General features: G+C 41.8%; 1 protein-coding gene across 50 annotated transcripts in view; it reads right to left on the bottom strand.

The window, feature by feature from the left end:
- Positions 1–8,684: 8,684 nt before the first annotated feature.
- The window catches only part of EPB41 (erythrocyte membrane protein band 4.1), a 136,124-nt gene continuing 120,795 nt past the window's right edge, over positions 8,685–24,013 (bottom strand). For 35 of the 50 annotated variants that reach the window (XM_083454821.1, XM_083454784.1, XM_083454803.1 and 32 more), the window contains 4 exons: positions 21,016–21,117; positions 16,155–16,235; positions 15,484–15,608; positions 8,685–13,732 (listed from right to left, as the gene is read on the bottom strand). In XM_083454821.1, the coding sequence (XP_083310947.1) occupies positions 15,513–15,608; positions 16,155–16,235; positions 21,016–21,117 (279 nt within the window). In that variant the 3' untranslated portion in view covers positions 8,685–13,732; positions 15,484–15,512. The remainder of the gene's footprint in view (positions 13,733–15,483; positions 15,609–16,154; positions 16,236–21,015; positions 21,118–24,013) is intronic. The other 15 variants (XM_083454792.1, XM_083454807.1, XM_083454808.1 and 12 more) reach the window with 1 other exon arrangement.

Below are 24,013 nucleotides of genomic sequence, written 5' to 3'. Positions count from 1 at the left end.
GCAGCCGTGGGAGGCCCCATTAGCTAAAGTGTGCTTCAGGTTAAGAACAGTTTCAGGTTAAGAACGGACCTCCAGAACAAATTATGTTCTTAACCCGAGGTACCACTGTATATGTTTTTAGGACACCTTATGCCTTTAATTTTAAATCGTTTTTAATTTTATGTCTAATATTGTGTATAACTAGTGTGTTGTAATTGCTGTAACCCGTCCTGGGACCTTAGGGCGAAGGGCACGTAATAAATTTTAATAAAACTATAATAATAATGTAGCTATGCATGAAAATGCAAACTGGGGCACATTTTTCCTTCACCCCTGGCCCTAGCAGCTTCTGGGAAAGTGCAGTCCTTGGCTCCTATTTATATATTATTTATTCCTCTGTTGATCCCTTTCCCAAAACTCCCTGCGGGACAGAGACCACCTTTTGACATGTGCCCGGTTAAATAAACTTGAACTGCCACAAATCAAGCCAGATCCTCCTGCTTCTTCAGGAGTGGGAGAGACATCAACTAAAAATACACAGCGTTGGGATCTTACCTCTTTCAGAGTTCAAGATCTCCCCCTCTTCATCCGAGTGATGCAGGCTGTTTGGCAAGGACCAGCAGTTTGTCTCTCTGGAAAAGCTGATTAATTTGCTTGGCTTTGGGAGCGGAGGCCGAATCATGGCTGCTTTATTAGCTGGAGAAGGAAGAATGCAAGACAGGCTCTGCTTTGGTGCAAGGCGGGGATCAGGAACCTCAGGCTTAGGGGCCGAGGTCCTTTCTGGCCTTCAGGACTTTCCTCAGGTCCCACCTGCTTCCCAGGACACATTCAGCAATGCCCTCTTCAAGCCCTTTGGCCTGGCTAGAATGCGGTTCTTGAGCTGTGATAATACTCCCTGCTTGGCTGGGTAGACAGTGGCATGCATAGAATCTGCTAGTTTTTCCCTACTATGCAGAGATTAAGAGTTACATTCCTTTGGGGCAGGTTGGGGGAATTGAGGGGAAAGGAGCAATGTTGAGATATCAAATACCAACCATCTCAGACCCTATGATTGGCAGGTGATGCCTTGTTGGTGATGCCAGCACTGGGAGCTGCCTGATTGCTGCTGACCCGTGACAGGGCCTTCTCAGTGGTGGCTCCCCAGTTGGGGAATGTGCTCCCAAGTAAGGTACACCTGTCTCCATCATTATTCATTTTCAGGAGGAATTTGAGAACATTTCCTGTTTACTTAGGCATTTGGTGGCTGAAGAATACTATTCCCAGCAACTTCAAGATCATTGGATGGAAGAATGTTTCAACTGCAATTGATTTTAGAGTGTTTTAATTGTAATTGCTTTTAGAGTGTTCCTGCTTTGCTTTTGTTTTTAAATTGTGTGTCTGTTTGTTGGACTGGGCCCCTTGGGGAGGAAGAAAGGCAGGACATAAATTCAACAAAGAAATAAATATGGTCTCCCACATCAACTCTGTTGTGGACCTTATGCGCCATTGCTTAAGGCAGCCTTCCCCAACCTGATGCACACCAGATGTTTTGCACAACAGCTCCCATGATCCTTAACCACCAGGCCATTCTGGCCGGGGCTGATGGAAGTGGAAACCACAGGTTCTCCACCTCCCTGGTTCAAGGGGACCAGAGGTAAAGGAGGCTGGGACCCTCTTATTTTAATGGTTTCCTAGAAAAGAGAATTGGAGCTATTGCAGCTCACCATGCAAAGGTGAGCTGAGCAGCGATTGCTGAAATCCCGCCCCCATGTGGAGCTATCATGGCACCTTTAAACCTGGTCAAGGGTATGGCTAAAAGGTAAAGGGACCCCTGACCATTAGGTGCAGTCATGGCCGACTCTGGGGTTGCGGCACTCATTTCGCTTTATTGGCCGAGGGAGCTGGGTCATGTGGCCAGCATGACTAAGCCGCTTCTGGCGAACCAGAGCAGCGCACGGAAACGGCGTTTACCTTCCCGCCGGAGCAGTACCTATTTATCTACTTGTACTTTGAGGTGCTTTTGAACTGCTAGGTTGGCAGGAGCAGGGACCGAGGAACAGGAACTCACCCCATCGCAGGGATTCAAACCACCAACCTTCCCGCGGTACCTATTTATCTATTTGCACTTTGGCGTGCTTTCAAATTGCTAGGTTGGCAGGAGCAGGGACTGAGCAACAGGAGCTCACCCCGTCGCAGGGATTCGAACCTCCAACCTTCTGATCGGCAAGCCCTAGGCTCTGTGGTTTAACTCACAGCGCCACCTGTGTCCCCAGGCTATGGCTATCAGGAGCAACAAATGCAGCCCCTTTGCTCAGATGAGCACAGCTTCTCCTTGTGCTGTTTGCCACTGTTTTTCTTAGCCGAGAGGAGGAGGAACCAGCCTATTTAACCCTGCCAAACCTCTGCTGTCCTTGCCCTTCCCTACCACTACCCCTCTCCTCCGCCTCCCCATGGAGATCTTCCCTGGAGTCAGACAGCTTGATCCTTGCAGCTGGCTCCAGGCCTACTCCAGACTGTACGCATTAAGCTGCAAATGACCCAGTTGCAAAGGCACTTGCAAACTGCAAGCAAAGGAAAAAGAGTGGCTGAGACTGTTGAGCGATGAGGAGGAGAGGGCTGCAGCCCCGAAGGCAGAAGGAGCAGCCAAAAGAGCTTGTGCTTCTTTGACTTTCTTCCCTTATTTTTCCCCAGGTGTGTTGGTGAAGTCACAGAGCCTCTTGGTCATGAAAGAGGTGACCCACCCTACTCCACAGAGCAGGTGTAGGGAATCTTTGGCCCTCCAGATGTTGCTGAACTACAGTGTGATGTAGGGGGGGGGTCACCTCTGTCAATGGACACGAGGCTCTGTGTCTTCAGCCATGATCCACTAGCCCAAACCAACAGGTGCAATTCCCCCGCATCATTTTATATCACCGCGGCCTAACTAAAGAATTTTAAAATCTAATAAATGTAGATAAAACAGAAACACTACTGGACTGTAAACACTGAATTCATAACAAAGCCACTAGTTATTTGGCGATGGTGTTTTAAGATAAAAAAAAGATTTATACAAGCTGAATTAGGATGGAATCTAGGATTAAAGAAGATAAGACTGGAAAAAGCTGAAACTTCCCTTTTTAGATAAAACAGCCATTCTCAAAATGAAAATACTTCCAAGAATTTTTAAATTTTTTTACTTTTTTACTACAGCACATGCTGAATGAAGGCACGGGGGTGGGGGGGAGCCCAACTGAACAAATGGCAACAAAACATTAGTGGCTTTATATTGGATAGTAAAAATAAAATAGAACAAGAGTTAAATTAAAAATAATGTGTACCCTTAGAGAAAAGGGTAGATTTTCTTTCCTGGGTTTAAGAGCTTATTTTTATGCCAATGGTCTGATGTGATTATCTGGATTGATCAAGCTGCAAGACATTGTATACACAAATTAGAACAAAGTTTTCTTAAAGAGTGATCAATGAAATATGTAAACAATCTTGATGTGAATTACATGCTCTATACTGCATCGTATTTCGTACTATTATTTGATGTTATAAAAACTGGGGGGGACCGACTATTTTTTAAAAAAGGTTTTGTTAAAGAGCCTCTGAACAACTTATTATGGCTCAAGCCCATCAAAAGAAAATTTTCCACAGATATAATTTTTCAACAGATAGGCAAAAAAGGGAGAGGCAAAAACGAAGACGTTCTTCTCCAGATTTACCCCCAGACTCTGCTTTATACGACCAAGATTTAATTTGAATGACATTATAACGATCTTTTCTTTTTAAACGACAACAAAAGGTAAATAACAAATACACTGACTAGATAAGAGAGATGGTCAGATTGCCAACAAATGACAGAGACGAAATGTAGAGTGCAGTACCCCAATTTTTGGCACACCTATGTCACAGGTGATAAAAACCTTTTCATCCTGATAGCATCCAACAGCCATACCTGACAGATGTATTTGGTAAAAAAAGGCAAAGGGACCCCTGACCATTAGGTCCAGTTGCGGCCGACTCTGGGGTTGCAGCGCTCATCTCGCTTTACTGGCCGAGGGAGCCGGCGTACAGCTTCCGGGTCATGTGGCCAGCATGACTAAGCCACTTCTGGCGAACCAGAGCAGCGCATGGAAACGGCGTTTACCTTCCCGCCGGAGCAGTACCTATTTATCTACTTGTACTTTGAGGTGCTTTTGAACTGCTAGGTTGGCAGGAGCAGGGACCGAGGAACAGGAACTCACCCCATCGCAGGGATTCAAACCGCCAACCTCCTGATCGGCAAGCCCTAGGCTCTGTGGTTTAACCCACAGCGCCACCAAAAGAGGCATTCTCTCCTATGTGAGAGAAAAGGGGAATGCCTTTTTTAGCACAGTATTATCATGTGCAGTTTTTAATAGGCGTTTACAGCCCTTCACAGCCTGTTTACTCTCATATTTCTCACACACGTGGGACAGGAGGTTTACATTTTAATTCAGTTAATCCTCAATCCATCTCCATCAATCACGAGGAAACAGAAGTGGGCAGTAGCGTACCCAAATATACCATCTGTTCTCCAATCAACTCCGAAAAGTTGGAGGACTTTCTGTTCCTGAACCTCCGAAAGAATTTTCCATTGGTTCAGACAAGTCGGGTTCTCTGCAGCCTTTGGTGTCTAATGACGACCCATACATCTATCACATATTCTTACACAAGAACTACCGAGCAATCTTGTTCGCAATCTGGAACTGTCCAAGGCCAAAGCGGAGTTACCGGGATCAAGACTTCAGCAATGGAATCATCAAGGAAAATGTCTGAGCGGCTTCGTTTCACGCTCGTTCTGAGCAGCTTACACCTTACTTCAGAGTGTAAGATGGCCTTGTATTCTGCTATGATGTAGATGGCCTGATGAATATCCTCGGAATCACACATGACCCACAAGAATGGTGACTATTCATAGACTCCTCAAAATTGAGTCTCCAGAGTCGAGGCGGTGTTGCTGCATAATGGAAACAGACCTCCCTCCATCCCAGTCAGACACACTGTCTACATGGAACCCACAGCAACCTAAAAACAGCTGTTACGGCTGTATTCAATACAGCAAGTAAGGCTGGCATCTCTGTGGTGACTTTGTGCAGCTGGAATATATGAAGTACGGTGGAACCTCGACTTACGTACGTCTCTACTTACGTACGATTCCAGTAGGTGCTTCGACTTGTGAACATTCCTCTAGATACGAACAGAGGCCTTGACAGCAGCCCAGAGCTCGGCTGGCTGGGTGCGGAGCAGCGCTGAGGCCTCTGCTGCCGGGGAGAGGGCCCCCATCCAGTGTGGTGTAGTGGTTAAGAGCGGTAAGTCTCGTAATCTGGGGAACCGGGTTCGCGTCTCCGCTCCTCCACATGCAGCTGCTGGGTGACCTTGGGCCAGTCACACTTCTTTGAAGTCTCTCAGCCCCACTCACCTCACAGAGTGTTTGTTGTGGGGGAGGAAGGGAAAGGAGAATGTTAGCCGCTTTGAGACTCCTTAAAGGGAGTGAAAGGCGGGATATCAAATCCAAACTCTTCTTCTTCATCATCCCACCCCCGAAGCTGTGGAAGAGGTGCCGCCTGCGAGAGGCATAGCAGGGCGCACTGCAACCCCAAGCCCCACTGAGGAACTAACCTGAGGAAAACCAGAGAAGAACCTGGCCTGGCAAGAAAAACAAGTGATCCTGGCCGAAGTGAATCAGCTCTTTACTGACCCTTGCCCCACCCCCAGCTTGTAGTCAGGTAAGCCCACCCACCCACCCTCAACGCACATAAGAAAATGTTATTTTTTTAGTCTACAAAACTGTCTTATTTATTTTATAGTACAGTACATTGACTATTGCCTTCATTTTATGGATCTATGGTCTCGTTAGACAGTAAAATCCATGTTAAATTGCTGTTTTAGGGTGTGTTTTTCATTGTCTAGAACCAATCAATTCACTTTTCCGTTACTTTCTATGGAAAAGTGCGCCTCTGCTTATGTACATTTCTACTTATGATCGGACCTCCAGAACAGATTATGGTTGTAAGTAGAGGTTCCACTGTTTTTATGTGAATGGGGCAGCCAAGCAAAGACTTTGCACTACATGAAGAGGCTGACCTCCAAAGGTCGGAGAGAAGAATGTGCAACAGCCAGCACTGGCAGAAATGCACAAAATCCTACTATTGCCCCTATACATCAAACTCAGTCTGGTGAAAAACTTTTTAAAAATCAATGGCCAAACTGGATCAGCTTTCAAGTACCTGGCTGACAAATTTCCTTGACTCAGCAAAGTGAAAATTAAAAACAGAGTTTTTGTGGGTCCTCAGATCAACAAGCTCCTCAAAGATGAGATATTCAACAACCTGCTTCAGAACGACAAGGAAAAAAGCTTGGTCTGGTGTCAACCAACTTCCTTGGGAATGTCAGGACAGAAAATTGGAAGGAAATGGATGAGGACATGTCTCTGTATCACAAACATGACTGCAAACTTGGCTTGGCTTTTACAGTACATGATGTATGTAATCCTCGATTATACAATAATTTATTGCAGATCTCTAAGAATGAGTAGCCAATTTTGTGTTTTCAGTGTCATATTCGTGTTTGGCACCTCAAAATCTAGAGGCATGATTTTTGTCAACATTTGTTGTGCTGCGCTACCTCGTCCCTCCCAAGGTGAGCTAAATCTGGCAGGACAGCTTTCTCTATGGTTTTAACCCCTTCATGCATTAATTAGATGCATGCATGTTGGCTATGTGAGACTGGCTATGCCACAGTAGTAATTGTGTCTTGCCAGTTTCACCAATACTGCACATTCCAAGACTGAGATGCACATAGAATGATACTCCAGAAGGATCACCCTTAATCTCGCACAGTCTCAACAATATGGTGGTCAACTAAACCATCTCCAATAAAGAGGACAAAAGAGGATAAAGTGCCAATTCATTTGGGAAGATGCAAATGTAGACATAATTGCTATAATTTTACTGAGTAAATCTCACTATAATGGGGAAAACTGTGACCAGGTAACCTGTGTACCTCCAGCTGCAACTTTGAGGCCCCTTCAGATCTCCCTGAAGATTAAGGTAAAGGTACCCCTGACCATTAAGTCCAGTCGTGGATGACTCTGGGGTTGCAGCGCTCATCTCGCTTTACTGGCGGAGAGCCAGCATTTGTCTGCAGACAGCTTCCGGGTCATGTGGCCCGCATGACTAAGCACTTGCACTTTGATGTGCTTTCAAACTGCTAGGTTGGCAGGAGCTGGGACCAAGCAACGCGAGCTCACCCCGCCGCGGGGATTCAAACTGTGGACCTTCTGATCGGCAAGCCCTAGGCTCAGTGGTTTAGACCACAGTGCCACCTTACATTTAAAAATTAGAATTGGACCAAACAGCCATTCAAGTAGAGGTCCTAACCTCCATAACATAAGTCACATGGCTGCCCTACACTAGACTCATTGGTTGACAAAAATTCAGTCTGACCGGACTCACTGCTCAGTACATATGTAAGAAGGTGCTGTTTTCCTTTCCATCCTGCATTCATTGCATGCAGCAATATTTCCATTCGGCTGCAGTTCACCTTCTGCCCAAAGCTATTATCAGTCTGCTATGCCAAAACTGTATACCTTAAATATTTTACATAATTATTACTTTGTGTTGCTAATACTTTATTTCACCACAATCCTTTCAATGCAAAGGAAACCCTTTGCATGAATTGATTTTCATTCCAGACATGGGACAAATAAGCAGTCCCTGTTTCTTTCAGTATTCTTCAACATCTGTCGTGCTGAGATGAAGGAAAAACATTAACCTTGCTGAGTTAAGGGGGAGAAAAGATGGCTTCAGAATCAGGTGCTTGGTGGCTTCAGTGAACCATGTAGATTTCTCCCAGATGCTGAGGATAATTTGCAGGCTGCATTAAAAACTGTCCCCTTGAATCTAGGAGGAAAAGCCTGACAAAGCATCACCAAAAAGTTAAGAGACAAAATGTGGAAACAAAGACTTCAAAACGGAAGTTTCTCTAGATTGTGGTGTGCTTTAGCTCTCCAAGAGGAGCCCTTTACACTATGGAGAGGAGACATGTGCACTTTTCCAGGTTTGCAAAGAACCATAGCATCCTGTTTAGATAGATCCAAACTTTGCAGTGTGCTCCCCCAGGTGGCCCTGCTGTGTACAACACTGAACCAATCTGCAGCATTCAGGGTCGTGCATGAAATCTGATGTCTGCGCAGGAAACATCACTCAACAGTGATTGCTAAAGGGAGTGAGATTCTTAAAACAATCACTTTCAACTGCAGCAACTGGGAGAGCACTGTTGCGCTCAGGTTCCGCTTGCAAGTTTCCCCTGGTCATCTGGTTGGCCACTGTGGGAACAGGATGCTGGGCAAGATGGGCCTTTGGACGAATCCAGCAGCAGGTTTCTCATATTATTATGCAGCTGCAGAAATGATGGCTGATACTACTACATGACCTGTGGCATCATGCAGTGGTACTACTCATTTATTTATTATTATTTATAAAATTATTAGTTGCTTGTTACCTAAAATGTCTCCAAGCAACATTTATTTTAAAACATAAATATATTATACCATGAAAGATCTTAAATCTACCATGCTGACCAAGAAATTGGAGATATCAGTGCTATCAACAAACACCCCTGCTCAAGCTGTATGTGCAGATAAAATAATTAAGATGCAACAATATATGAGTTCAGAATGTGCTGGAAAAGTAGAGCTTCAAAGGAGAACCAGAAATGCCATCTTTTATTTGAAAATTTATTGAAAAAATGCAATACAAGTAGCAAGATTGAACACGTCTAAATGCTACATCTACTTTCCCTTTGACTACAAAAGTTCAAAATAACAGCTACTTAAGCTATAAAGATTTGCTTCCCCACCCCCTCTGTTCCTATCCCCCACCCCCAAAGAAAGTAATAATCGGCTATTCTATACAATTCACCATTGTCTTAAAATTTTTACAAAGCTCCTTCATATCTGCAGTGAAATAATTTGTGACTGAATGTGTAAAAAAACAACAAAAACCCCGTCAGAACACAAATATTTAATTGTCCATTATAGGAAAATGGCAAAGCACAGTTTATGAACACTCCCCCAAATAAAACCCAGAAAACTTTTAATTGCTGGCTGCCCACTTCTGTCTGGCAAGTGAAGCTGCAATTTTTATTCCCAGTTTGGTCAGTATAGATTACCATCCTGCTGCCCTTCCTTCTGTACACACATTCATACATAAATAGCTTTCATTTACTATACAGTTAAGACAGTTTCCGGATAATCTCATAGATGAGGGAGGAAGTTACTGGGAACATACTGCCATCTCAGCATTATAAATAAATAGACCATATTTCGTTTACTGCCCTAATGGTAGCACTGGCCCCCAGGAATTCCGAAGACCTCTAGAAACCAAATTTATTCTACAGGCAATTAATGTAATGGTGGTGGATTTGAGGGTGCCGGCAGCTCACTCACAAGAAACAGCAATTCCCCATGTTGGTGGCAGATAAATCAGAGGGATGCATCTCTGGTATCTTAGTCCTAAGTGAGGGATAGAGAACATGTGGCCCTCCAGAAGTTGCTGGACTACCATTCCCAGGAGCACTGGCTATGCTGGCTGAGGCTGATGGGAGTTGGAGTCCAACAACATCTAGAGGGCCACCAGTTCACCATCCTGGTTCTAAGTGGCCTTCACAGCACCAAGCTTGAAAAGGTAAGCCAGCTCAGCAAATAGTTCAAAAGAAATTTGTTTTGTTTCCACTTGTCTGTCTGCACCTGCGCATGTGGGTTACTTATGGCACATAAGCAGCATGAAATGGAAAAGAACCAACTTTGTCTACTGACAAAGGGTACTCTCTGCCTGGTAGCCAGGTGTTCCTTCCTTACCACAGGTAACCATGTCAGTGGCTATTTTTAAGCACATATGCTAAGGGAGCCCTATAGCAAAGGGAGCATATTGAAGGCTTGGGGGGGGGGGCGTTATGTTGTGATTTTGCTTTCTAAGAAGCCCAATAATAATATGTTTTTTTAAAAAGCAAGCTTTTGGACTTATGAACGCTAAGTTTACAAGTGTACGGGTAATGTCTGCAGAAATTTAGAAACCAGGGGAATCGTTGAATAGGTTTTCTAGTCATTAAAGAAGGGAGTACCTTGTAAAAGCATTGTGCTTCTCTCCCTACAATGATCAGAAGCAGAAATGATATAGTGTGGGAGTAAATAGCAAAATACATGGCACAAAAGTAATATGAATCTGCTTGATTTGCATAATTTATACAAGTAGCAGAATTCAGCATTTCTTGCCACGGAATTGGGTTACTTCAGTGCAGACTTTTTTCTTCTGTTTTGTGCAGCGTACATACAGTCTTGAACGAACCTGAAGGAAGGTAGGGGATCTTCTGTTGGAGACGGAAAGCTTACTACTCATCAGACAAAGCAAGACCAACTTCCATCACCTAAGGCTGTTAGTCCTAAATGCCTTAGACTTTTGCCAAGAGGGTTTGTGATGGCTTAAAAAACTATTTCAAAAAGAAACTTGGGTGACCCTCAATGAGTTATTTACCTTCAGAGTTACGTCTGCCCAGTTGCATTTATATTGTCTCCTCCCAGGATTGTTTCTCACACTTGCTTTCTTCCCTTGTGATTCTGAATGATTGAGATTTGAGTAGATTTCTAAGCAATGCTAAATATTTACACCCTGAAGGGGAAGATGGGGATGTGCAAAAGAAGCTAACATCAGATGTCCATATAGGACAGGAGAGCATTGGGGTGTATGGAAAGTCGGAATCACCCCCACTTAAACACACTCTATGCGCAAAACCAGTGGGGAGGGGCAATGTGTCTGCTGGATGAGGTTCCTGCACACAAGGGGTGGTGAGCTCTTAAACTGAAAAAGCAATAGGTAGGTCAGTGGTCAGAAGAGACAATCTGAGATTCCTGTAGATTCCTGTTTAATGGGAAATCCAAACTTCATGCAAAAGAAGTGTCTGAAAGTAGAGTTTTAAAATAGAACAGGACTTCACCAGCTAGTTAGCCACAGGATACAAAAAGTTAAAAATCATGCTGTGTGACAGCTCAAGGAAGGACAAGACATACCTTCAAATAACATACTGAAAAAGCAATAATTCCATTAATAAATGTGTAACAGTGCTGCACTTATAGTAAGGTTTGAGATTTGATAAAGATGCCTTCTTTAGAATTGTGGAACTATTTTATAGCTGGTGCTTAAAGCTTTTAATAGCAGAGGAAAGGGAAGCTGCAGAAGAATTATGCACTAGAGAAAGTGACACACCCAAAATTGTCTTCCACAATAAATACATTTTTAAGTGCTATGGGTTGATTTTTTATTTTGATTTTTAAAAGTTCAGTCTAAGATTTTTAGGAAGGTAGCCCATTAGTTCTATTTGTAAAGAGAAGGGCATATAGAAACCCACAAATAGTGTTACAGCCCGAGTTTGTTCACTTGGAAGGAAGTCTATTGTTTCCAGTTGGGCTTTACTCACAGCTAAGTGCATCAGATGGCAACCACTGAAGGCTTGTTGTGGCTGACGTCCCCCAGAGCACATTGGAGCAAAGTTGATTGAGCAGTGCTAAACTCTTACATGTCCATAATGCTTTCAAACTCTAAATAAGACTGTATTAACTCCCTAACTGAAAGCTACTCAAAACTGAGGGGGAAAGTAAACATGCGGTATGATAATATAGCTTCCACACAACTGCTCGTTTTCACTGAAATCAGATTCTTTTCAATGTGTGTCCTTGTTTTCTGTAAACTTTCTTTAAACAGAGGAGCATTCCTCTTCACTTAAATGCTAGAATCAGCCCTCATCCCACCCCTCAGCTATTAGATGGTACACTCAAAAGAATTTCAACTTCATACCTCTCAGAAAAAATATCACTCATAATTCTACAGAACTTTTACATGCTGCTGGAAGGAAAGAACAAGCCTGCAGTTTTTAGTGTTGCCAAGGAAATCTTTCAACTAAGCATGGAGAGGAAGCTCATCTTATTTGTGATGAACATGTTGCATCCCAATTTGGAATCCTCTCATTCTTCCTACATGGGGAAAACACTTAAAGGAAATGAAACTGCTTCCCAGTTAAGAGTACTGATACCAACTACCTTTCGCGAGATTTGTTTTAAAAGTGTACTTTTAAAGTGATAAGGAGAAAAAGTTATTTTGGGTAGAAACAAACCCACACAGAGAAAAACTCACTTAAATCTGCTCTTGTTCTGATTTGGATCCTTTTTTAAATGGCATTTGACATTCTCTAGTGATTGCCAACCAGAACACACCTAGGTTAAGATCCTGAGAACTGCAGCCAATCCTGGGGTTTGTTATTTCATTTAGCATGGTAGCAATGCAGCATCCACCATTCATTTCAGCAGCCTTATGCAATAAGTTTTGTATGACCTCAATGACTCAAAGGAAGGAGGTGCAACAGTAGTATGCTCTATGGACTGTGCACAAGAAGAACTACAAATTATTATATTGTCTTATAAGGAGCATTAAGTGACTTGCAACATGTACAGGCTTAATTTTTAACAGCAATCATTGGAAACAATCTACAATACTGATGATGCCTTTGTAATTGCCTGCTTAAAGAATACAGATTTAGGAATGCTGGATTGTCTCTAAGGGATGACTTGTGCTTCATTTATCCCTTCCTGTGATATGTTACCAGTGTGCCAAGTTTAAATAGTGCTTTAAAAACCAATGATTTTAAAACTATGCTACCAAAACCACAAAAACTCAAAACACAAACAATTGGGAAGGAGAAAAAAGAAAATAAATGAACACCCCATCCTATTGTTATAAATTACAGCCTATTTCATAGCGTGTAGAGCCCACACCTCTTAAACACACAATTCTAATAGGCTTAATTTAAGGGAGAACAAAAAGAGGGGGGAAATAGGAGAGTGAATTTACAAGAGATTTAGTATTCCAAGGAGTGCAAAAAAGAAAAAAGGAGAGAGCTGGAAAAACATGGTGCCTTGTCACAATTGATTAAAACCTCTAGAATTCACAGTATAAAAGGTGAAGCAATTTCCATCATTTCTGAATCTAGACTACTACTGAAATACCTGTGCAAATACCACAACCCCCTGCCTATATTCAAGCATCTAAGGGGCTGACAAACCAACAAAAAGCAAGGGAAATCCAGAGGAAAAGAGGGCAGGCACATTTGCGCCTGGCATATATAAAATAGCTGTGATTAGGAAACTCTGAATATATCTCAGATCCACAAGAGCCAAGACAAAGCATTGCACAAGTGTTTTCCTGACTTCTCAGGCAAGAGGGGTCACTTCTAGGTCACTGAGACCCCCACACTATAACATGTTCAAAGTTATGTGAGAATGCAAACTGCTTGAGGAGGAAAAGGAGGAGGAAGGGCAATGCAGTTCAATCAAAGGCAATCACTTTTGATAAGCTCTACATGTTCTTTTTGTGTGGGCCTCTGACTTCATAATACAGATCCAGAAAAGGTGGTGGGAAAGGAAATGCAAAAATGCAAAAAGTGGGGTGGGGGATTGCAAAACTGTAAAAAAAAAAAAAAATCAGTACTGTGAAAAGTATGGCATACTGTCGGTCACAATATAAAAATGATAATCAAAAAGGATCCACTGTGTTAAGGAGAATCCAAAGTAAACATCAAAAAGCACAACTTCCTAGTAATAAATGATAGAATGTTTGACTGAGAGTAAATCTGGCAAGTTTGAGGTCATGGTGCTCCAAGGTAGCTTCCTTGTAGTTTTGCTGGTATATGTCGGGTGGCCTTCGCAGACTGAAACAGACATCGCCTAGGGAAACACAAATTTATGCTAAATTACCAATCAGTAGAAAACAAGTCTGAAATTCTGAAACATCTGCTGGTAAATTGTCTGTATCTTCCTGCCCATCGCCATATGCACACATGCACACACCTTTCACACACAGCAAGAGGTCTGTGTGTTTAGGTATCAGCACCAAAGTACACACACAGAGATGAGAATTAGTCCCATTCCATTCCATCAGAAGTAGTAATGAAACCAAGCTGCCATGTACCCCTTGTTATATTCTGTGCACATACTACTCAAGTGCTTGAGAATGACTTGTAAGTTTAAATATGCTTTTCAGACGCCAGTTTTATAAGTTTTTGATCATTGCCTCATTATCGCATTTTTTTATTTTGAACTTGTTAGGGCAAAATGTACTTACATTTCCTGTCTTGCAATGAATATGCAGTCCAGGGAAGTTTGCCGAATGCCACTTTCCCACAAACCAGGTTCCCTAAGCTGACCATGATATACCTTTTTGGGTGCATTAATGCATACCTCAAACCTGAGCATCCTGCTCTGTGAATATGTAGCATTTGGAGGCCTCTTTCTACAAGTGCTTAGTTCCTGTTCACTCACAGATTTAATAAGCTCTGCTGCAGCCAATCAAAAGTGACTAAACAGAGTAAGCTGAATTTCACTGGTGGAATAAAGTTAGCAAAGCTGTGCAGTTCTCAAGTTAACATTCTTTGAGTGTTGGCAATGTACCCAACACATAAGGGGAACACCCAGTGGGAAACCTGAGCAAGCAGTGTCAAGACTTGTGGAGAGGGCTCTCGCCACACTGAATAGCCCAAGGCAGGAAAGGCTGCTAAAAGGATGGGGCTCTCCCTCCTAAATTCAGGATCCAACTACCAAGCATGGAGGTTCAAAATTACATGTGGGTGGTATGTGATTGTTTGTGGACCAAGGGAGTTCAGAGTTCAGTTCCACAAAAAGCAGTTAGCTTGCAACGGGCACACAAAATCGCAGTTAAGTCTACAGCAAGACTGCAAACTCAAACAACTGTGAGGTCCATTGACTGCCCATGCACTCATACCATATTAACTATGCATGGTAATAAAATGCAGACACTTGTGATGTATTTAAAAGATACATGACAGCATATGGAGAACGAAGTGAAACTTTCATTAGCATCCGTTGCAATGTCACGGCAATTGTGGGACAGACCTCTGACCCTGTGAACTTCTTCTAGCAACAACTGTAACAGCACATGAGCTCTTTAAGCAAATCCTTCACTTAGTCACTTTGTGGCTTATGGGCCACATGTAACGGTTTAAGAGGAAGGCCTAGAAGGCTACAAAAGCTGAAGTTACACATTGTGCCTGTGGGCTTTATGTTGTGCAGGCCCAGCCTATTTAAGTCTATGCATTTAGTGTCATTGCTCTAGTCTTAGTGGCAGCTAACTTTCAAGCAGATTTGAAAAGTTACAACCACAGCCATGCTGACCTCTTGCACATGGAAGCACTTTGTCTTATATTGGGGCTGGAGTGTTGACCTACAAAACAGGAATTAAAAGTCCAGACCTAGCCCCTCATCTACCAGCTGCTGAGCCTTCCCTGTTAAAAGTCCTGCAAGGACAGAGTCAAAATGTACCAAGCACAAGTTTTGAAAAGGCTTTCCTTGAAAACTGCTAGAAATAAACAACCTTCAGTTGTGACTTAGGTGAAAACCTTGCAACACTTCATGATGCAGCAGTGCTAACCAAAAAAAAAAAAAGGAAAAAAGAAAACTACCTGATAATATATGTAGCTGGTCTTGTTATTTATTCTGCAATCTCAGTCTCCTGGTGGACAACCACCTTGGTCACAGACATGTCTGGGTGTTGCTCCTTTGCTTCTCTGATGGCCTGTACCAGAACCTGAAGAAAGATGGCATAAAGAACAAACTATCTTGAATCGAGTTTAGGGCAACAACATTTTGCTTCCTATCACGATCTAACTTTACCAACTATTTTCCATATAGTAATGAAGGTTTGCAACCTATCATTAGGGAAAACATTTTTGGATCAATTTAGGGCAACAAGGTTGTGGCTTATTTATTGGGTTCTTTTTCTGACCCACCGCAAGGTCACAGGGCAGCTTTCAATATAAAAATATGATATTTAAACCAGTTAAAACAGTTTACAATACAAAAAAAATAGGGAAGGTCTTAAAAATTTATTTCAGTCATCAAAGGCCAGGGTAATGCAGTGTCTCTTCAGTATAGAATGAAAGCTATGCAATAAAGGTTGGTAGAGTTCAGAATTTGGCTAGAATCTTATCATGGGTGAACTTTCAAATACCTCTGGAGACCCCAAAGGTCATGCAATATATCTTGCATATTTGATCCGCCATCTGCTCCATTGATAAAAGTGCCAGAAACAATGTGCACATACTCAGAATAGTCACTAAACTAAAAGTCTTACTTGATCATGATCAATGTCTGCATCTCCTGTGATGACAATTCTTTTTTCAATTCGCGTTTCTGAAATTCCACCTTTCACAGTCTACGAGAGAACAAACAGCTTACAATGCAACAATGCCAAAATGTTAAAAAAAATAGTTTTAAAGAGAAAAACAAGCCTAGTTAATCAATCAGAGCAACCAAAAGGTCAAGTCAGCAGGAATGGTTCATAATTAGATCTAGATTAGATGCATTTCACTCTTTGACACCCAAATTCCTATGACTGTACGCTTAATAGATATGCAAATGATTTTCCTACTGCTGTCACAGGCCTGGTTTGCACATCATGGTGAACATGAGAGAACAGGGGCTCCTGGAGAAGAGATTGCAGTTGTTTCACTCCTTTCTGGTCACTCTGTTGTTGCACTGTGCTGAGCTAAGCCATGGTTTGGTTTAGTGTCATCTGAACCCTGGCTCGTGGCTTAACTCTGCCAGGCAAACCATGAGCCATAAGCAATAGGACAAGCTTTGGTTACAGCTCATGTTTAGTTTGAAGAGACATAAACCACAATTCCAATTTCCAATGATACTCTATACCAAGCTGTCGCTTGGCTCAGCTCGGCACAGCAGCAGAATGACTGAGAAGGAGCAAAGAAGCTGCAATTTCCTTCCCAGAAGTCCACATGCTTATGCTAAACCATGGTTTAGCTTAGCAAGACATGTGAATCAGGCCATAGTGAGAAATGTGAATGGAGTGTGTGATAACTGCTATCACAGGGTTGTTGTACTTATATGGCTCCCAATGGCAGCTGCGTTTTACACAATTCTTATCTTGTTCAAACCCACAATAGTGACCAAGCTCTCAGGGACACTATCTCCTTTTTTTCAAAACAGGGATCTGAAATGGAGACATGTTAGATTCCACTCTAGCCTAGACTCCTTTGATCCAAAGCTTAACATTCAGGGCTATACTGGCTCCTAAGAAAAGCAGACTACAGCACACGTAAAAATACATAAAGGACATCAAAATAAATTGTTTCAGAAATTACTTTTCTCTGCTGACATCCTAACAATGCAAAAAAGAAAGAAAAAGAAATGGATGAATTTCCATATAGACACGTATCTTCAATGTATGAATCGTTAGAACCGCACTTAGATCTTGCAGACCTTTATCAGACACAAAGTTTGTGTGTCCACTTAATAACTGACCTAGTCATTATAAAGATATACATCTTTGTTTCCTCCTTTCCCTATTCAGTTTTTGCATAAAAAGCTAGTTCCACATTAAGAGAAATAGAGGGAGAGGAAAGACAAAGAGCAAGTACAAAAAAAAGAAACTAGAAAAAAAGGTTTTGTCCTATGGTCTGATAGGATGAATGCTCACATCTACATGGGGGAAAGTAATATCTGAAACAGCCCTACTAACATTTGCCTTTCTACTCAGACTACCACCCAATTAGAGAAATCATAGTGGATTCATTGTATGTGTTTTAGTTGTTTGACTACACATACATATGAATAAAAACAACAGTTTTTATGAAAAAACATGTTTTAAAAACATATTTTGTTTTTAGATTCTGCAATCTTTCTTTTAGATAATGGTAAAGCAAGCATCAATTCCTGATTGAGAAAGAAGAAGGGAATTTGCCTTAAGATTGTGCTTGCAAATACAAGTACTTGTATTAAAAATGATACTTTAAAAAATCCACTGGACGATTGAGATGCGTCTTTAGTCCTTTTTTACAATAAACTTTATCTAATTGACTGAAAGTCACAGTTCCACTTTCAACCAAATTCATGCTAGCAGAAAACTCTTAGATTCAAACACACACTGCTTATACACCAGGAGAACTGGTACAAAAACAAAGAGAGGTAAAGGTGTGTAAGCAACAAACCTAGTCATTGAAGGAATGCTGCGGAAGATGAATAGAAATGCTTAACAGCACAATTGCTTCATAATCTAATCATCCTAACCTACTGGCAAACTTATTTGTCTTCTCACTCTGTTAGTCCAAATGAAATGGAGTCCAGAAAACCTTAGATTGTGTATCAGTTTGATCCTTTTAATGTGGTTTTGTATGTTTTGTGGTATTTTATGCATTGTGATTCACTATTTTGTTGATTATAGATTAGTAATTCTTTATTGTAATTGATAAGCGTAAACTTTCTTATTTGCTGATGTTTAATTTTACTGCTTACTATTAGACTGAATGATTGAATATTGCTTTTTTGATATAAATTGTTTAATTTTAAAGTTGTTGTGTCTTTTTAATATTGGATCAGATTGTTGCTATTAATGGTTGATGTTTTATTATGTTTTTAAATGTGTTGGAAGCTGCCCAGATAGGTGGGGTATTATTATTATTATTATTATTATTATTATTATTATTATTATTATTATTATCATTATTATTATTATTATTATACATGCTGAAATGCCTTTATCTGTGTTAACACAAGAATACTTCTCCATTATTAAGTGAAACCACGCAACACCTGAACATTAAATATAAATTCCCCTCAGGAGGAAGATGTGGACCTATAAATACCCAGTACTTTGGAGGATAAACTGTGGAGAAAGCCATACTTTAATCCAACAGTGTTTATGGAATCCTCTTTTAACCTAAGTTACACAAACAGTTGCTTATCTTCCCAATTGCTGGAGAGGTTGTCCAGTGAGGGGCTCCCTAAGAGACCAAAATAAAATTGTTTCAGAAATTACTTTTCTCTGCTGATATCCTAAGAATGCAAAAAAGAAATGGAGGAATTTCCATATAGACACATATCTTCAAGTATGAATGGTCAGAACAGCACTTAGATCTTGCACTGAGAGCTGGAAAGATTAGATGAGCCAAAATAAGAAAAACCTTTATAAAGAAAAATGATGGCAACATCAATGACAAGGAAAAGAGAAGTTAGACTATTCATTAACTCAAAGGAACTTGAAACAAAAGACCTTTTTCACTTTACTGGTTTACATGTTTTCAAGCCCTAGGAAAGAATGGTGCTCATTATGTTATTCCTGCCCCTTGCCTTAAGTAATATGCGAACTTGCCCTACCAAAGAGCAACGGTATAAAGGTAGAGGCAATTACTCAGTTAAACCTAATTAGAAGTAAAGCCCCAAAGAAAGAGCAGGCTGAATCCACAGGGTTCTGTGCAGATAATGTCAGGGGGTGGTGATACCAGCATTCATACTCATAAAGATTGTAGACATGACTTAAATTGCAAGAGTGGCATCTATTCTAGAATGAGTGATGTACAGGATGGTGACAATGAACCTTAGAGCATTCTTTCTGGAACATGGACCAGGATTTCCCTTCCAGGGTCAAGTTAATGGGATTGAGGATAACTGAGATTAGGGAACCATTGAACTGTCAGTCACATCATCCCTCAAAACAGAGAGGTCTTTTAGCTTCCTTGACTAATACATTTCCTTTAAACAAAGCTGCCTTTGAATTCTTTCTGGTGGCTGCCTTCAAGAAAAAGCTTACTGCAGCTTTGATGCCCTCAACTTTGATGCTTTTCTAACAGCAGCAGTAACATTGGTGCTGCAGGAGAGCGCATCTGCAAACAACACATTAAAAAAATGACTATCTTGTAGTCGGCTGCTCTACAACATGTTCGTTTGGGTCAATTGTATTGCAACACACGTGGCATATATATATATTTTTCTGCCACACATTTTCACATGTGATGCATCTGGAGAGATCTCCACCAAGTAGTAAAGCTTCCCCCATATTGTGAAGACTATTTGGAATTATTTCCATGTGGTATCACTGCACCTAGTAGCTACAATGTTTGAAAGCCACTTTCCACATTAGTCATCTGAAATCCATATAGACTCCTCAACACAATCGGGTGGGTGAACATTCCAGTATTACCGCCATCTTGAGGGACCGTGGAGTATGGAAGCAAAGTGAAGCACATAATGGGGACCACATAATGGCTGAAGCCTTATCTAAATATATTTGTTGCACTTTAGAATGACTTGGTATTGGAGATGCTTTCTTCTTTAGTACTATCATCTAGTATACAAAGGTCAGTAGTAATCTGTGCTTCTTGGCAATCTCTGGTGGCAATTTGTGTTTCTCAGCAATCTCTGACCTTGATTTCTAAAATATAATGGGTCCTTTAATGTAGGCTAGCCCCAGCAGAGAGAATATGCTAGACACATACGGCTAAACACCATTTCTTTTGCCAGCAACAGTGTGCTGAGCTTGCTCTATTGGTTATTTCAAATGAATCCTGTGTCCCAGATAATGTTAGCTAATGGTCTCTTCTCGGGGTAGCTGCCCACTTATTACTTTAACAACATGGAACCTCCTGTGAATAACTCCCAAGTTGGAAACATCTGTGTACCTAGCTTGGGAAAAGACTTCCGTGTTGAAAGATGTTCAAAGTGGGGTTAGTATGCATTTCTCCAAGCTAGAAAGATCCAGGTGGGTCTGGTCAGTGTCTGGATAGGAGACCATCTGAGGACAGTATGTATGCTGCCTTGAGTTCCACGTTAGGGAAAAAGGTAGGTTATGTATGTTTAATGAGATTCGTTTCCATCAGCTTCTTTCCATACCATTGGAAAGAAGTTGGAAATGGTAGGGAAAATCCTGTTGAACAGTATTCTGAATACCATTTGTCCTAGATTGAAACCTTCAAGTGAAGAATCACTGGTGACTGTGTCACATCTAGAGTACTGACAGGACAAGTAAAAGGAAGCAGACATGAACCCTACAGTCAGTAAAACTCTGATGTGCCACAAGCTGCCAATCCCATTAGAGAGGGGTCACCTAAAGACAGTCAGAGACTAGAGTTTGTACAACTCATTCCCTGTCAACGCAAATAGCTTATCAGTGAGGTCACACACTTGAGACTATTGTATTTTACCTTTGTAATCTGGGTAGTGGTAGTGCTGCTGGTGGTCTCTGAAGTGATGGTCTGAGCACTTAGCAGAACTCCAGGATCTAAATCCCCACTGCCATCATCAGTCTATGGCAGAGATACATAACAAGTATAAATTATCTCCTTGCTCACTTAGAGAGAGTTGTTTGTTCAGCAGAGAAGGCTACAACGGCAAAGTGTAATGAGCCAGAAGGCTGTTGGTAAATTTGCAATAATTTAATGTTACTAATCAAATCTGCATCAATGCGGCACAGGATTGCAACTAATGGTTGTCTTCACACAAAACATTAAACCATAATTTAGCACTACATGAATTAGATATGGCAAGCCTTAGTGAAGAAGCATTGGGTTTCCACGCTCTCCTTTGCGCCTTCTGTGGAGTCAGGAGGATGACACAAGAATTAAAAATTTGGTATTAAAAACAGTTAGAACCAAATGCAGCCACAGGAATCAGGTGGGTCTCAGCTGTCAAAGGTGAGGGCAATGAGGTGCATCTTCACCTTTCACCAAACAAAACACCTCTGTGAGAAGGGAATTCCACAGCTTTGGGGCCGCCACAAAGAATGCTCTTTTTCAGGTCACCCCCGCAAACTTCCATGGATGATGGAACTACCAGTAGGGCACTCTCTGAAGATCTTAACCCCCAAGAGGGTCTGTAGGGAAGGAAGTTGTCTCTCAGATATTTGGGGGTTGAGGTGTTTAGGGCGTGGGCATCCTGAATTGAATCCAGAAACAAACTGGAAACCAGTGCAGCTTTTTTACAGCAGGGGTTATACGAGTTCCAAAGGCAACCACAGCGAATAAACTGACTGCTGCATTTTAGACCAGCTGAAGTTTCCAAGTCATCTTCATGGGCAGCCCTATGTAGAACTCACTGCAATGATCCAGAAGTAACCAGAGCACAGAATACTGTAGTCAAGTAATCTCTATCCAAAAGGGGCCCTAGCTGGTGAAGCAAACATAGCTGAAACTCCTAGCCGCAAAGGCCACCTGGGCCTTCAGTAACAATGTTGAATCCAGCAGGACCTGCAAGCCATGAACCTGCTCCTAGTAGTGTAATCCCATCTACAAGTGGAAGTTTTCCTACTTCCTAGATTCAAGAACTTGGAACTCATAACACCTCTCTATCTTTTCAAGATTCACTTTCAATTTGTTGGCCCCCACTCAGCCTACCACACCCCACAAACACTTGTCTAGCACCTCAGCTGCCTCCTTTGATTCAGGTGTGTGTCTGTGTGTCATCTACATATTGAGGGCACTTCACTCCACAACTCCTGATGACGACTCCCAGCAGCTTCACTGAGATCTTAAATAAGACAGAACCATGCAGGACACAACAGGAAAGCTTCCATGGCACTGAACAGTGTCTCCCATGACTACTTTCTGGAAACAACCCTGTAGGTAGGAGCAGAACCACAAAAGTATTGGGCCCCCACCCTCCTTGAGCCATTACAGAAAGATAGCATGATCAATGGTATGGAAAGCCACTGGGAACTGAAGGAGAACAAGAAGGGCCATACTCCCCTGCTGCCCATCTATCTTCCGACAAGTGTCATCAACCAGGGCGAGCAAGGCAGTTTCATTGCCATGATCAGGCCAGAAGCTGGACAGAAATGTATATAGATATTCAGTCTCTTCCGAAGTTGCCTGAAGATGGACCACCAGTACCATCCTCTTGAGCAGCTTGCCCCAAAATGGGGTATTTGCCACTGGGTGATACTGAATACTTCTGCATCCAGAGAAATCCAAATGGGGCCACCTTTACTCAGAAGGTGGCAAGCTGTCCAAGATTCAACAACAAAGTTGTACTTTTCATATTGGGCCTGTTGCACAGACAATAGCTAAATCCATGGCAGCTGGCCATGAAGACCTCCAGCAAGCGATAAGCCTGAAAGTCCCCATCATCATACTTTTGAGTTCAGCTTAGCTAACTGGGTCAGGGAGCAAAATACAACAATATAATCCGTTGTCAGCTGTGGTCTCAAATTCAGATACTATGCTTTCCATGTTGCATGGGTTAGGAACTGGACAAAACTGCTACAGTAAGAATTTCTCCAGGTTTTTGCCACTATCTTTTGCCCTTTCTCTTAGTCCTCAGGTAATGCGATACAAAAAATCCCCAGGGAAAGCACACTTTCCAGTCACGTTTCCAAAGTGAACTAGTTTTTCAACAAAAAGGGCTAGATAACTACATTAAATATGTTTTGGTGCAACATTTCAACCATTTTTAGGTACAAAGAAAGCTTACGCAGAGCAAGGGGCATCAAAACTCCTATGTCATCATGTGCCTAATCTGTCAGAACATCTAAGCACCATCCAAACAGTGATGCTGCTGTGCAGAAACAAACTAAAAAAAAACCTAAATCTTAATTCAACACCAAGGTTTAATACCTGCTGAACAATAATGCTTTGTTTCCTCAGAATCTGGTTAGTGAGTTGTTTGACAAAACTTGTAGCACCCTCAGAGTTACTTCCTTGTTGCCACAATGGTAGCTTGAGCCTCAGTCCTGCTTCTGGAGCTGGATAGCCACACAAACATAATGAAATAAAAGGGGAGACTTGGCTCAAAGAGGATAGCCATAGTATGTGTTGGAGCAGGTGGTTACCTCTTTTTGAAGGCGGAAAGAAAGCTTTAAAAACCCAGGTGTTTGTTCCTATGCTAAAAAAGAGAGCTCTTTTTTTTCTTTAGTAAAAACTAACTACAAACAATGACCTTGATAGTGTGTGTGCGTGTTTATGTGTAGTCTAACAATAAAAAAAACTTCCAAGGGTCACCATGACAGATTAGACTGAAAAAATTAGCTATGCACAGGTTCCTTCAGCAAATGGATGTTTCCCCTGGTTTGCCATCTCAGACTGGAAGAACAACACCAATATTTCTTAGTCTGCCTTTAAACATATTTGTGCCACAGTGAGATATCTGCTCATGTGCTTGTTTGTTAGAATTACATATTAATTAATATTTTACAAGGGTTTGTGAAAC

The sequence above is a fragment of the Podarcis tiliguerta genome, assembly GCF_965153285.1.
Source record: "Podarcis tiliguerta genome assembly, chromosome: 8".
NCBI classification, from domain to species: Eukaryota; Metazoa; Chordata; class Lepidosauria; order Squamata; family Lacertidae; genus Podarcis; species Podarcis tiliguerta.
The sequence above is the reverse complement of the archived record's forward strand: the minus strand, read 5'-3'. Positions and strand labels throughout refer to the sequence as shown.